Here is a 14,760-nt window from a genome sequence, read left to right on the forward strand (position 1 = left end):
TAAGCCTCATTTTCAGAATGTAGAATTGTTTTTGACTTCTGTACTACCCTTCTATGATTGATCATATATCATCATTTAATGTTTGTTCTCCATACTATATATAGGAGGAAGTCATTCATCATTCATCCCTGATGACGTGGCTGGCTCATCAGAGGTGATGTTTGATGATAAGGTATTCAATGGAAAGCCTTAGTACACTGCTATCTTCCTTAGAGCCAAAACAAATCAACTGTCAAAGAAAACAGAAGAAAAGAAAAGAAAAGATGAAATTTGGTCAATGTGGCATTTATACAGAACTAGCTTACCTGTTCTAGCCATCAACCTTAAAGTATATATTGTTGCTATTATGCAAAAGTGTTGTAAGTCCAAAACGTTGCCTTTTCAGAAAACGAAAAAATATTTTCACCATTCCATAGCAAAACTGTTGTACTACACTTTGGCAATTTTTGATATCTTGGCATCTGAAGCAGCTGGAGATATGATAGTTTAACCAAATGAACCAGCTATTGCAAGCAAACATAAATATTGAAGAAAACGCATTTGGCCAAATTTGGACATGTGACAGTTTAAAATAATTGCAACAATATATAAAAGAATTAAATTCAAAGAATTGAAGAACCCAGCATAAGCACTTCAGATGAGGATCCATCTATTAGGTCACATAGTTAATAATAGATTCTGTGGCAGATTGAGCAACAAGCATTTTTGAACTTTGCTTATTTTCTAGGTATTTGGAGTTTAGTGTACTGGTATTCTGTTTTTGGTTATTTCTGTTGCTTGTGGGTGATCAGGTGTAGGTTTGATTTAGCTTACAATGACTAGAATTTAGAATATATTTAAAGTTGGGAGTAGTTGAATAATATAGTTTTATTGTGTTGCAAATTTGGTTTCTTCAGTGCTAATGGAATGATATTTTCCTCATTAGTTTGAAGATGTTTTTGCCACAAGAGTGTCACTGCAACATTGAAAGGTTAGTTATACCAGGTGTTTGTGTTTCTGTTCCTATTTTCCATTCTAATATTTGTCTGGTTTGGCGGCTCTTTGATATATTGTATCATCTTTGTTAACCTGCTTCTTTACAGGGCTTTTTCATAATATGAAGTTTGGCTTCTTGGGATTCAGTTTTGAGATTCTGGGTGAGTTCCTTGTGAACAAGCTTTGTTTATGTCTTTTAGGTGGTTTGTGTGTTACCAGGTTCCATTCCTATGAACTGCAACAGAATATATATTCTAAAACATACTGGATAATGCTTGAAACCTTTTATATGAGTGAAATGAAATTGTTTAATTAAGAAAAACACAATAAAAAGACTGGCATTGTGAAGTTTATTTGTTTTTTGTATTGTTCACTTTCTTTTTTATGAAGGACTTTACTTTTTTTTTAAATATATTAAGAATCTCCTAACATTTAGCCAGCCTCTTTAACTTGCTGATAGAAAAACTGAGGTCATCAGTGATTATGAAAATCAAACTAAATTATCTAATTTCACCATGGTTACAATGATGGCCATGTGGCTGTGTTGTTTGTTTCATAACCAGCTGTTTCTTGGTTCAATCTTACTTTGAATCTTGAGTGTCTTCTAAAATAGACTCAAGTTAATCAATGTTTTGTGAATGAAATTTGTAAATCGGTGACTGGCCTGCTGAAAACCTAGAACTAATGATACCATTGTTCATAAAATGCATGACATGAAATAGGAAAATAAAAATAACCATACATAACTGATCATTGTTATATTGACATTATATACTTAATCAATGATTGTGATGCTTTACTTCTATCTTATTTAGCCTTTATTCCTTATGATGAACACCAAATTGTTGGCAAGGCAAATTCATAAACTGTTTTTTTTTTGTTCAGAACTGCAGCTCAGTTCACATCTTTATGCTACTAATGCTCTTAAGAAATGCATGAACACCACACAATCTGGTTCTCCTACCTTATAGATTTGTGACCTTGCGCTTAAGTAGAAATCAATACATTTGAATGCCTTAACCTCACTTGATAATCATTTCATATATTTTGTACAACTTCTTGACAAATTCAATGCTTTCTAGGAATTTAAAACATTTCTGCTATTATTGTATCTCACTTATCTTTTAAGTCGACCCCCTTTTTCTCCTATTTTGAATTAGCTGGTAGAAAATCAGGTAATCAATATTTCATTGAAGTTTTTTGTTCATGAAGCTATTGATTTCTGATTTATTTATTTATTTTTTGTATAGCAACTAACTCCTCCAAAATACTTTCCAATCCCATTCAATAATGTTGAGCTTATTTGTAAGTATGCCTTCTCATATTAGAGAAATGTAAACTAGAACAGAAGAAATACTTATACATACAGGCCAATTATCTTATAGTCTCTACTGCAGCTGTGTCTATTGTTATTGCACCGTTATTAAATTATTTTAAAGTACAGTTGGTTAGTTACTGAATTGCAGCATCCATGTCAAACTTAATACTAATGATAGCAATGATGATGATGATTATAATAATGATAATAATAATAATAATAATAATCTTTCTTTCTGCTGTAGGCACAAGGAAAATTATGGGAGTGGGCATTTAATAACATTGACCCCAGTGTTCAGCTGGTACTTTTTTTTTTTTACCTCAAAAGGATGAAATGCAAAGTTGACCTTGGCAGAATTTGAACTCAGAATGTGAAGGTAGACAAAATGCTTAGCAGCATTTTGTCTGGCCTGCTAATAATTCTGCCAGTTTGCCACCTTGATAATAATAATTAATAATAATAATAATAATAATAATAATCAATATTATAATAATATTCAAATTATGAATTAGAAGAAGCACTAGTATTGCAAACATTATCAAACACACACAATGTATGTGCTTTGCTTGTCCATTAGTAGGCAGTGATTTAACAGTGGAGATAACTCTCAAAGTGTTGGGTTTTAAAACATTTGATGTCATAGACAGGTGAGACAACTCACCCCAAGTTCCATTCAGGAGTGATGGACATCGATGTTTTCCCATTTTTATGGCTTCTTAACATCATGTTCCTGAACCAAACTGGAAGTGTAGTGAATAGCCTGTCCATGACTACATGCAAGATAGTGTAAAAACCATCTCACTCAATAATAATGATGATGATGATGATAATAATAATAATGTTAATAATAATAATGATAATAATAATCATCATCATTATCATTATTATTATTATTATTATTATTATTATTATTATTATTATTATTGCACTAGCACATGCTAATTTAGTTAACATATGTTTTATCTTGAGGTTTGATGACAAGTTTTATCAATTCTGAAGAATCTTTCTCAGAATTCTTGAGAATATAGGATGGTACTTTTCTGCAGGTTAACAATGCAAGTTTCAATTTCAGTCTTTTAGGTAGCATTTTGGGTATTGTACCTAGTACACCAATTACAACCTTGTTGTCTTGGTCTTACACAACCTCCTCAGTTCTCTGGCTAGATATTGATATTTCTCAGTTTTTTTTTCAATTTCTTTGGTATCAACTCTGCTATCATAGGGAATTGCCAAATCTATAATTTTACACTGTTTATTTTGTCCCCTATGATAATGTCCAGTCTTCTTTCTGCAGTAATATGTTTAGTCTTTACAGGGAAATCCCATCTTGTAAATTTCATTTTCTGTCACAGCCTCTGGCTCATGTTCAAACCACATTTCTGTTTCTTTGAAACCATTCCAATGTTCTCTTTTGCCTATGCAGTCATGTCTGCATTTATACTCCTTTTGCAGTAGTATTCTGCACTTGCACGAAAGGTGATTGATACTTTCATCTCCTTTCCTGTAGATTCCATCCTTTTCCATCTGTTTTTCCTATTGTTCTTTCTTTTCTTTTTGAATTCTCCTACTGTTTTGGTCACTTTTTGGGTATCTCTGGCTGCCAATAGTATTCTTCCTTTACTTCTTTTCCAGACCTAGTATTGCAGTATTAACCATACCTTCTACATTTAGTAATTCTCTGCTATATTTTCTTGGTAGGTAGAGTCAGCTAGTATTGCTTTCAGGGTAGAGTGCATGGTGCATTGTAGACAGTTTTCTCATTCTTCCATCCAAGTTCTGTAACTCAATCTTTGTCCATTTCAGAAAAGGAGCAGAGTATCTCAGTACAAGTATAGCCAGTGTATTTATGGCTTTAATGATGTTTCAAGCACCTTCCTAATTCAAGCACCTTCCTAATTCAAGCACCTTGTACCCTTTAGTAACGTTCTCTCTAATTTCTCCTTCCATTATCCTACTGTCTTGTAGCACTCCAATGTATTTGTACCCCTTGATTATTATCATTATCATTATTATTATTATTATTATTATTATTATTATTATTATTATATGAAAATTCTCAGCTTATTTTACTGGGTATGATGGAAAGTGTCAGCTGTCCACAGCTAGAAGACTAAGGTGACACTTGTCTTTTTGGTCATGCTCCATGAACACTGGGAAGAATTCTTGCAGCTCCAAGCAATACTGATTTTTGAAGCTGTTCTACCTTCGTACTTGTGCCGATCATTTTCAGACATGATAGTTGAGTGCCGATACTTCCAAGTGCACCAATTACTATTAGTATCACGTCTACTCTCTTCATTGACCACAACCTTCATATGTCCTTCTTCAGATCGTCATAGTTGTTTATTTTTTATTTTTCTTTCACATTGATCCTGTTGTCACTGGGGCATGCTATATCGATTATCATACGTTCTTTCTTCACCAGGGCATGCCTATTGTTGTTGTTGTTGTTGTTGTTGTTGTTGTTGTTCTTCTTCTTCTTCTTCTTCTTCTTCTTCTTCTTCTTCTTCTTCTTCTTCTTCTTCTCATTATCATTATAATAATAATAATAATAATAATAATAAGTAACTATATGATGATTAGAATTCAGAACTGTAGGAACTGCAGCTTTTGGATCTACAGAGATTGAGTGGGAAGTTATTTCATTAAGCCATGTTAAAGACAAGTAAATCTGTAGTGAAATAAGTCTATGATTTTATTTGTAAATTTGATAATTAACAGAACTAGAAAAAAGAACTGTTTCAAGATGATGCACAGTGCCTACAATATCTGAAATCAGCCCTCCTAGAATTGTATTCTAGCCATGGTTGAATGTGGTGCATATTTTGTAACTTTATCTTTTTTTGACATTTATTCTATAGCTTTACATGAACATGATTAACATGAGAATTTTGAAACAGTATTAATTATGATCTAATTAGGGTGTAAGATGTATTCATTTATCTGCATATAGATTTGTATATTAATGCATATCTTTACTTTGCATCTTCAAACCAATAAAGAACAAAAAAAGATTATGAAAGACTGATTGTGATTGTTGGTTTCTGATTCAATGAAGTGTATGCTGAAGTTAAAAGGAACATATAGAGAAAGCAAAGCAAGACTGGAAATTAGCAATTTAGAAACAATGAAACTGTGGGTGTTTAGCAAATTGTGTGATTTATCCACATCAAACTAATAATGAATATTATTAGATTAATGGAAGCATTATATGGTAACCAGATTATCAAATGGTTATGCTGAATCTACCAAATGGATTCTTTTAAGTGTGAGTGTTATATAAAAAGATCTACGTTTGCTTTAAAAATTGAAAGATTGTTTTGAATAGTATTTCATGACAGACGTTCATTAAAGAAGTTTTAAAATGAAATCTTGATTTATTATCTATCAAATGAAATAATTTTATTTTATTAAAGATATGTTTTTGAAGTGTGTATACATGCAAATAGTTTTCCTCTGTAATATATATTAGACATAATCAAATTTTTATATCTTTTTCTCTTTTTCTTTTTTTTGCTTTTAGGTAAGTCTTATACACGTTTGCTGTTTTCATTGGTAATGTATACATCAATTTGCTGTTTAAGATTTTGGTAAATGTGGCATTTTATGTTTAAAGTATATAATAAAAAAGAAATGTGATATTTTTCTTTTATCTACTAACTTTAATGTACTGTGTGCAATAATTTCAACTTAAATTTCATGCTATATCCTCTTTATGTTTTAACTATTATAACATAATTATAATTTATGAAAGATGTCTGAATAATTTCTGAAATTCAGTAGCAATGAATATTATTTTAGGTGACTGAAAAAGAATACATATAAGCTATTTTATGCTGATGCAACCAGTTTCTTTCACATTCAGTTGCAACCTATTATGTATGATGCAATTAAATGTTTTTGTTCTTTTTTGCTTTTGCTTTCTCAGTTATTAACTTGTGCTTTTCACCCAAGTTCTATTGAAACTTATTTTAATAATCATTAAGTTATTTTCTTCTATTTAATACCTGTTTACTAAAACTACCATTCCCATGATTTTTTCAACGCTGTTATTTTTTCTGTAATAAATGTACAATTATTGGTAACTTTGTAAAAATTAACAGAACTGACAAAATGTATTGAATAATAATATTCTCTTTGTTTTTTGTATATCTTTATTTTGGTTCTGTTCAATAGTTTAATACAAAATAATTCTTATAACTTATTTGGCTATTAGTAAAAGACACAAAATTTCTCATTAGCCAGTTATTTTCATTTGATTGATTAAAGAAGTACCACTCCAGTATTTATATTCTTTTAAAAATAATTACAGCATTTCCGTAATTTGATAAAAAGTGATTTGGTTCCGATAGATTTTTCTTTAAAGAGCAGGACATTTGTTTTGTAGGGTTTTGATTAATGATCACTGCAATATTCATATTTATTACATCTCACTAAAATGTCAAGTTCTCTATAGTAAAGACTGATTTCTGTAATAAATTTGTAGTATTGAACAATTGCTCATAGTATTGCTTGTTCATAAAATATTTTCAGTGGGGTTTCAGCAAGCAGCAGCTCTTGCTATGACTTACTTCATAGCATTACATGTTCATTTGAATTTTATTTCTAGAATAGATCTCTGCCAATTCAAGTGATGACTTATTGTTTAAAGATGTGAAATCTATCAAGGTAATGTACGAACATGTTGGAATTATAAATTGTTCAATATTTTGGGGAAGTAATATTGAAAGTTGATTTGAATTTTTTTTTTCTGCTAGAAGTAAGTCTCCTCAGTTGCTTTAGCTGTATTATATTCATTTAATAACTTACAAATCTAATGAATTTCAAACTATATGGAAACCCGATAAAGTTTATCAATAGGCATAATTTAAAATGAGTCAAAATTATGAGACGACACCAGTATAAAATTGGATTCAATTTATTTTTATTTTTTCTGAAAAAAACATTTTGCTGAAATTTTAATAGCATTTGTATTGGACAAAGGATTAGAGATGCTTTAAACTTTCCAGTTTAGAGAAATTAAAACCAACAACAACCAAGAAAAAAAGACAATTAAACAATCCCAAGTTTATTTTTGTTTTATTGTTATTCTGATTGATATGATAGAAGTTATTTAGCATAAACATCTTACCTTCATTCAGATATACAAATTTACTGTTTTATATGCAGTAGTCTGTGGCCCAAATATTTTGTTCTTTTTTAAATTCAGTGTTAAACAATATTTAATAGGTTAGCATATTTATATGTAAAAGCACATAATTTCTTGTATTTTCCAGCCATTTTATCCTACTAATCATTGGCATATGGTTGATTGAACAATATTTAAGCAATCTCATTAAAGATTAAATGATACTCTGATAACTTAGTGAAATAGTTTATGACCAGAGAGTATTAATGCCTAGCTGTTTTACAACATTGAACTTTGAAGTAATAGCATGTTGAAATAGAATTCAGCTTTGTATAATTTGAAACAAGGAGTTACTTGTCAATCATGTAGCTTCTATCAAGTACGTCAGTACAGAGCTAAGGCACATGATGGGAAAACTAAATTAGGATTAGTATTAAGTGTTCAATTTATTCTTGTTCTATTCCCCTATCTATTTTCTTAGGTTTGCTTCCTTAAGGTTGAATAGAACAACAATATCTGCAAAACCAGAATGGTTTTCTATTTTTGGCATCTTAGGCTGAAGAAATGAATATAATTTTGTACCAATTCTGGCACAAGTTTTGACTTAATCTATGCAATATATTGAGAAGTAGAAATCTGCCTGCTTTTTATTTAAAAAAAAATTATTCTTTATCTGAAGTTTTCTTTCTCAGTTCTTTTATTTGGATATTATTGCAACTTAACTTTGTAGGAAGGTAAGCAATGTTTGTCCCATAGAATGCAAGAGTGCACATATAAATATATGCATCACTGCTAAAGGTTTTAAAAAAATTTATTCTCTTTCTTTTTCTTTGTTTTGTGCTGTGCAGAAATACTTGTTTAGTACATCTCATGATAGTTTTTGAAAATTGATTAGTAGACTAGATAACAAGATGAGAAGAATGATAGTTAAACAGTTTTTTGTTAATAAACGTAAAGTATTAATGACAGGATCCTGAGCTTAATCTAGATTACCAAAATCAGATTTTATTCTGCATAGAAAGTGTTGAATTATATGTCACTTATCCATCCCTTAAATATAGAAATGCACTGTATTGTAGTTTCCAACATACTTTTTTGTGTGTCTGTGAGACATTCTGTATATAACTTATACTAAACATCTTAATACTTTCTGTTGGCCTATATTTACAAAAGTATGAAAAATAATTGGCAGCATAAAATTTGAAGACTAGTTCTTATTGTTAAGCCTCAGTTTAACTCATATTGAGCAAATTTATGTTCAAAAGTGTTCAAATTGTGATCATCCTTTCTGTTTGAAACATAATACATCCAAAAACTATCTTGAATATATTGTACTTCAAATTGTGATGGTAGGGTATTTTGAGAGATTTTTGGCTGCTATTTCTAACAAGCAACCCTTTAGAGGCTCCTAAATTATCACTTGACTCTCTCTCTCTCTCTCTAACCAATAGTTGATGATGAGCAAATATGCAAAGTGACTTTACCTTGCTCTAAAAGGTAGCTGTAGTTGTTATATATTGTTTGCATGTCCAGTAGGTACCTACTAATACTATTTATGTATTAACAATGTACAGAGAGCATTCTACAAGCTGAAACAGAAGAAACACTTCAATGACTCATTATAAAAACTCTCATATAATTTCACAACAGCCCTTCAGACAAGCAAAAAAATATATATTGATAAGCTATAGTCACTGAGGAATATGCGTCTAAGACCAAATAAAAACAAAGTACTTGTTAGCAAATAGTCACTTAGAACTCAGCTTTTAGTTCTTATGTGCACTAATGCAAAAGAGTATTCCTTGCCAAGCTTGGTCCAGAGACTGGTGGCTATATTTCTTAATTGGTGGATAAATAACTCTATTGTTAATGATTTCAGTTACATATACATATAAAATTTTACCCTGTAGTTGTTTTTATTTGGTTATGATTTTTAATACAACAATAGAATTCTTCCTAAATTTTACAGTTATTTTACCCTTTTCGTTTTAGCTTAATTTCAGTTAAGCAAAATTGTTTTTTTTTATGTAGTCTAAATGTATGACTTCACTTAATAAAGATATGGAATTTGTTTGGCATTCTCATAGTCAGACAGGTATTTTAATTTTCTCCAGAGTCAGCACTGTCATATCTAATTAATACATACTTCTTTTGATCAAAACAAGTAAAGATGCACATGAATATTTACATTCATGTGTGTATGTGTATTTTAACAATATTTGCCTTTTTATCTCTCTTGCATCAGGTGAGTGGGTCTACAATTCTAAAAACTAATGTCACCAGTTTAACACTTGTTTTCAGGTCTTCACTGGTTTTCTATTTCTGGTTATTTCTATTTTGAATTTGTAGAGTATTTTTTCACCCACCATTGGCTAAGACCATCATGCTTGTATTGGCTAAGACCATTAATATCTAATTGCATTCTTAAAATCACTTACTTTTAGCTTACTGGGAAGAGTGTGAGTCTATGCCTTACTTGTGAACATAATTCAAGACATTGCTGAGTTGCACAAAAGACACCTGTCTTTTTATGGATATATGGTGTTAAGAAGTTCTGCATAGTGACAGTAAAATGTATATATAGTTGCAGAAGGTGAAAGAGGATAAAAGAATAAGGTCTCAGCATATTAGATTCCACAATGATGATGACATAAAAATGAGATGATTAGCGGTACATGTTTTTGCAAACATATCTAACAAATGGATGTTAAAACTATTAAAAAATGCCTATGATAGCAGCTAACAAAATGGTTATCTGTTCAAATGTTAGTTTAACAATTGTAGTGAACACCTGGGTTGAGTTTGATGAATCTGGTTGTTTAGGCTGTCTTTTTTCACAACAACTTCTATGATTTCTGTTGAAATTTAGCAGTAGGAGGGGCATCCAGCATCAAAAGCAATTACTTATTCCATTATTATGAAAATACCCTAATCTGCATAAACTCTCACCCATTTTAACATGGAAAAGATTAATGTAAAATGTGTGCATATGCATATGTTTTACTGCAGACTGTAGAATACAACATTAGTCATGTAGCAAACTATAAAGTAGAGAAGGCTTCCACTTTTATACACAAGTGCTGGAAAACTACTAAATGCTTTGAAATGTTAACTATTGTTGGAGAGTTAACTCCACCATTATTTTTACTACTTTACATTTTCTCTTGGTCAAGAAGTTGTTCAAAATGTAAACAGGTTTAATCTAATAGGCTTTGTGATCCCAAACATATAGGCTTTATGATATATATATATATATATATATATATGTGATATTGTATATGATATTGTTTGGCATGTGACTGGTTAGAATGTTATCATTGGTGTTGCACCAACCATTGCGCCTAGACCATTCATGGCTTTTTAGACATACTGACTGGAAGTGCATGGCCTGTTTTATGCTGGAGGTACATAGAATCTAAGTTGGCTCAATCATGGTATAAAGAAATGGAATGAAACATCTTGAAACACATTATATCATTTTTTTCAAGAGTTATTTATCAAGGATTGGTGTTAGCCATGACTGAAGTGTGTAAGCTAAATGTATGTGTGTATTGTTCCATAATTCAAAAATAGATATGTCCATGCTGCCAAAATGAATTTGCATTCATGAGAGCAGCATCCAAGTTTAGGAAAGCAACCAGTCCATGTAAATCTTTTAGAATGATTTTCCTCTCATCTAAGCATAGCTTGCACCTTCTGCTTCCATTCAGATGTGGCCCAGAATGTTTCAGCAACTTTCAGTTGATTTTGTGCAGTTATAAATAACCACTCTGTTATTTATGCTGAGCATGCTTTTTTCTGATTTATGGACAACTAATTCATAGTGTGTGTGTGTGTTTAGATAATCTGAAAATTATATGTGGGCATGTTGATCAAAGCATGATTAAATACTGAAAGGTTGATCTATTTGACTTATCTATTATCACCTCAAAAATATGGAAATGTAAATATAATTCTGCTAGGCAAGGCAGTTCTAAACTTGATATTTGGTTTGTTTGTTATATCAAGCAAAGCCTTTACAATATGATGTTGTTTATTGTTGTTTATTGTTTGCTGGAGTAGTACTAGGTTGAGGCTTTGCAGCCCCTATTAATTTGAAATAAACTAATAGAAACATTGGCTTTCCAGTATTTCAATTCATCAACATGAGTAATATTGCATATGGCATTCATTAAAATGGCAATTAAGTATTTCAGTGATATAACATTATGAGAGGGAATAAAAATTTATCCAAACTGCAAAAATATACACATTGTGGCTCACTGCTGTTGCATAAATCATAATAGCTTAGATCTCGTAAATAATTTTCCCTTAAAAATATTATGTCTTTATAATTATTTTTCATGCAACTATATATATATCTCATTGTTGGCTCTGCAGAAAAACAGCATGTGCAAACTTTCCTTATACCATTTTAGAGTTTCTTTTATTCTTATGTTACCTGTAATGGTTGAAATGCATAAAAACACAAAGGCTTTTATTGTTTCTCTCTAAACTGCTGTCATTCATATAATGAGTGAAACACTTGTGCAAACAGTCTGTTATAGTTGATATTTGTACGCTATTTCATTGTGGGAGGTAGACTATTGTCTACGAAGAATAAAAGACTATTATACAATTTGTGGATGTTTTTGTATTTCTCTTTGAAAGCTAGTCAGATCAGATTAACAAGAATTTATTGGGAGAGAGTTTGGTCAAAATACAGATGTTGTAGTTTTAGTGAAGCATTGAATAAGAATTCTTTTTACAAACACACATGAATGTTCATGCATGTAAGTTTTTATCTGAAATTATTATAAATCCTAGTTTGATTATGCCTCCCCGAAATGTAGCTTATGTTTCTCCTTTTTTGTGTCATTTTCAATATATTAACTGGAGTTTAAAATGAGTTCAAAAAGATTAAACAATTGAAAATTATTTCTTTTTTGTACTTTGAAACATTTCTTAAAGTTATTTTTCTTGGTGTGATACAGTACATTGAAAAGAAATTGTGTACATGTTGTTGTGTAGTAACTTTTTGGATCTTAGTATGAGAGTTTTGTTAGTGGACAACTTTTGTATTATATTGTGTAAGTTCTCATTGCTGTGTATTTGGTGTCTTTGTGATATTATATTTAGTTGTAGATTGTGTATCTATTTTATCATTATATTCATGTCCTTACTGCTTTTTCATACTGTCAGTGATTTAAATTATATTTCTGTATCGTTTTTGTTTTCTTTTATTGTTTTATGTAATATTTGAATTGTTCAAACACTAATTTCATCACTTAATTTGTGGAAAATGATGTCAATTGTCCTTGGCCTGCTAAGTGTTCCTAGATTCTTTGTTAATAATGATAATTTTATCACCATTTCGTCACACATGCTCCTACATTTTTCATTAATAATGTTGATAGTTTTCCAACTTCATCATCTCTTACTACACAGTTTTTCGTCTGTAGAAGAAAAACTACTCTGTCTTCTCTTGATTATTTTAAAAGAAGAGCTAAGGCAGGGATAATAGCAATGTTTAGACCAGCACCTAGCTCAGTTTTATAAAGAAAAAATGCTAATTTTATTAATTTTTGTTTTTAAAATATTCTGTAAAATATTGCTAGCATGTGTTCAGAATTTAAACCTGACTAGAGTTGTGATTAACACTAATTCTAGTTTGTTGAATGAGTGCTCCTTAGGGAGAAGCTTATGAGTCCCAAAGATGCGACCTGTTTCCCCTTCATTTTGTCTGTACATGCTGAGCCAAATGACTGGGTTTTTTTTTCCTTTCCTCTTTAAATTCATGCACTTGTTTGGCTAAATCGATTCTAGTAATGTGAAGGAAATTGAAAGATTTTGCAGCAGAAATAGTGCAAACCTTCCATCAAATATTGCTCTTTTCATGGAAGACCAATATGTATTTATTTGGACAATTTCTATCTCCATTTGCATTTGAAATACTCTTAATAGGACTGAATATGAGATTTTTTGCTGCACATTTTAGCACACAAATTTTGTTAATATCTCATACTTTTTCCTTTATTTTTAATAAAATTGTTATGATGTCTGTTAACTCCTTTACCCATTTACTTTGGCCTTCATTATGAATAGGGTTTTTAAGAATAATTGTCTCTATCTGGCCTGTGAAATCTAGTTTAGGCTTCAGTTCAGGCTGCAACACCAGATGTTCTTGACACCTCTGAGCCAAGGGCTCATTGTAGGCTGAGAAATTGTTAGTAACTTGGTTGTCATATTAACTGTCAGAAGGGTGATATTATCAAAGCTTAATCTTCATGTCTTAATTTGCATGCTGGCTTTATCATTAGTTTTATTATTTTATCAGTTCATAACTTGTGAGATAACTTATAATTATAATGATCTTTAGTTTTTTCTTATGCATCTATTCCAGATGGTACACAGTACACTTTTGTTATCTAACACACATTGTTCCTTCACATTATATATTGAAACCAGTGCATGCACATACTCACAGATCCTCTCATTCATGTACTAATCAGTACCTCTAATAGCCAGTCAGCCTTTCTCTTTGTTTACAGTCAGTCTCTCCTGTCCATATTGCATGCAAATTTAATAGATCTTACTTGTTCTTTTCCAGTTGCTGCATTGTTATTTATCACAGACATGTCACATATCTTTAGTATCTAAAGATGATCATCACATAGAACTTAAATTCACAAACCTCACTGGTTTTTATCTCTTGCATTAACTGGATTACTATATGTAGGATATGATTATTCTCTTCTATACTCACTATACATCATTTTCCTGTTCTCTGTTTGCATATCATCAAGAATGACTACATTATTGATTTCTCAGTACCTTTTTCCACCAGGTGTACCAGAAACAAAATTCCTTTATTACTTTCATGATCAGCTTGAAACCTTTTCATTTAGGCCTCTGATATTCTATAATTTCATGCAATCTGATTGGATAGGAAAATGTTAACAACAAGGTTTAGGTATTGAATTTTCTCTCAGTTTTTCCATTGATCATCAATCTCTATCACACGGATTTAAGTTAAGTATGTTTTCTAAGTTGACAAATGTAGAATACAATCGTTTTCTATTTTAGCTGAGACAGGTTCCTAATACTGTCTTTCTGGTTGTGGTATAAAATACATTTGTAATGCATGAGTTTTTATTTTTAACACAAAATTCTACCATCTTTATAACTTCATCTTATTATATTATTATTATTGTTGTTGTTATTAACTTTATTATTTATTTTTTGTTTTGTTTTTAAAGCTCTCATACTTCTAACAACATTTAACAGAAGCAGTTTAATGTTATATTGACATCTCAATGACAGTGGATACCCTACTACTTAACTAACCTTATAATCTGAT

At 30.7% G+C, this 14,760-nt stretch overlaps 1 protein-coding gene across 4 annotated transcripts in view; it reads left to right on the forward strand.

Annotated features, from left to right (window-relative positions):
* LOC115209230 overlaps nucleotides 1-14,760 on the forward strand; it is a 417,183-nt gene that overhangs the window by 138,078 nt on the left and 264,345 nt on the right. The window contains exon 1 of one of the 4 annotated variants that reach the window (XM_036501254.1): nucleotides 12,173-12,193. The exons of the other annotated variants lie outside the window; for them this stretch is intronic. Within the exon in view, the coding sequence (XP_036357147.1) occupies nucleotides 12,182-12,193 (12 nt within the window). The 5' untranslated portion in view covers nucleotides 12,173-12,181. Of the gene's footprint in view, nucleotides 1-12,172; nucleotides 12,194-14,760 lie in introns of those variants that run through there. 4 annotated transcript variants of the gene reach the window in all.

Source organism: Octopus sinensis, linkage group LG3 (assembly GCF_006345805.1).
Source record: "Octopus sinensis linkage group LG3, ASM634580v1, whole genome shotgun sequence".
Classification (NCBI taxonomy): domain Eukaryota; kingdom Metazoa; phylum Mollusca; class Cephalopoda; order Octopoda; family Octopodidae; genus Octopus; species Octopus sinensis.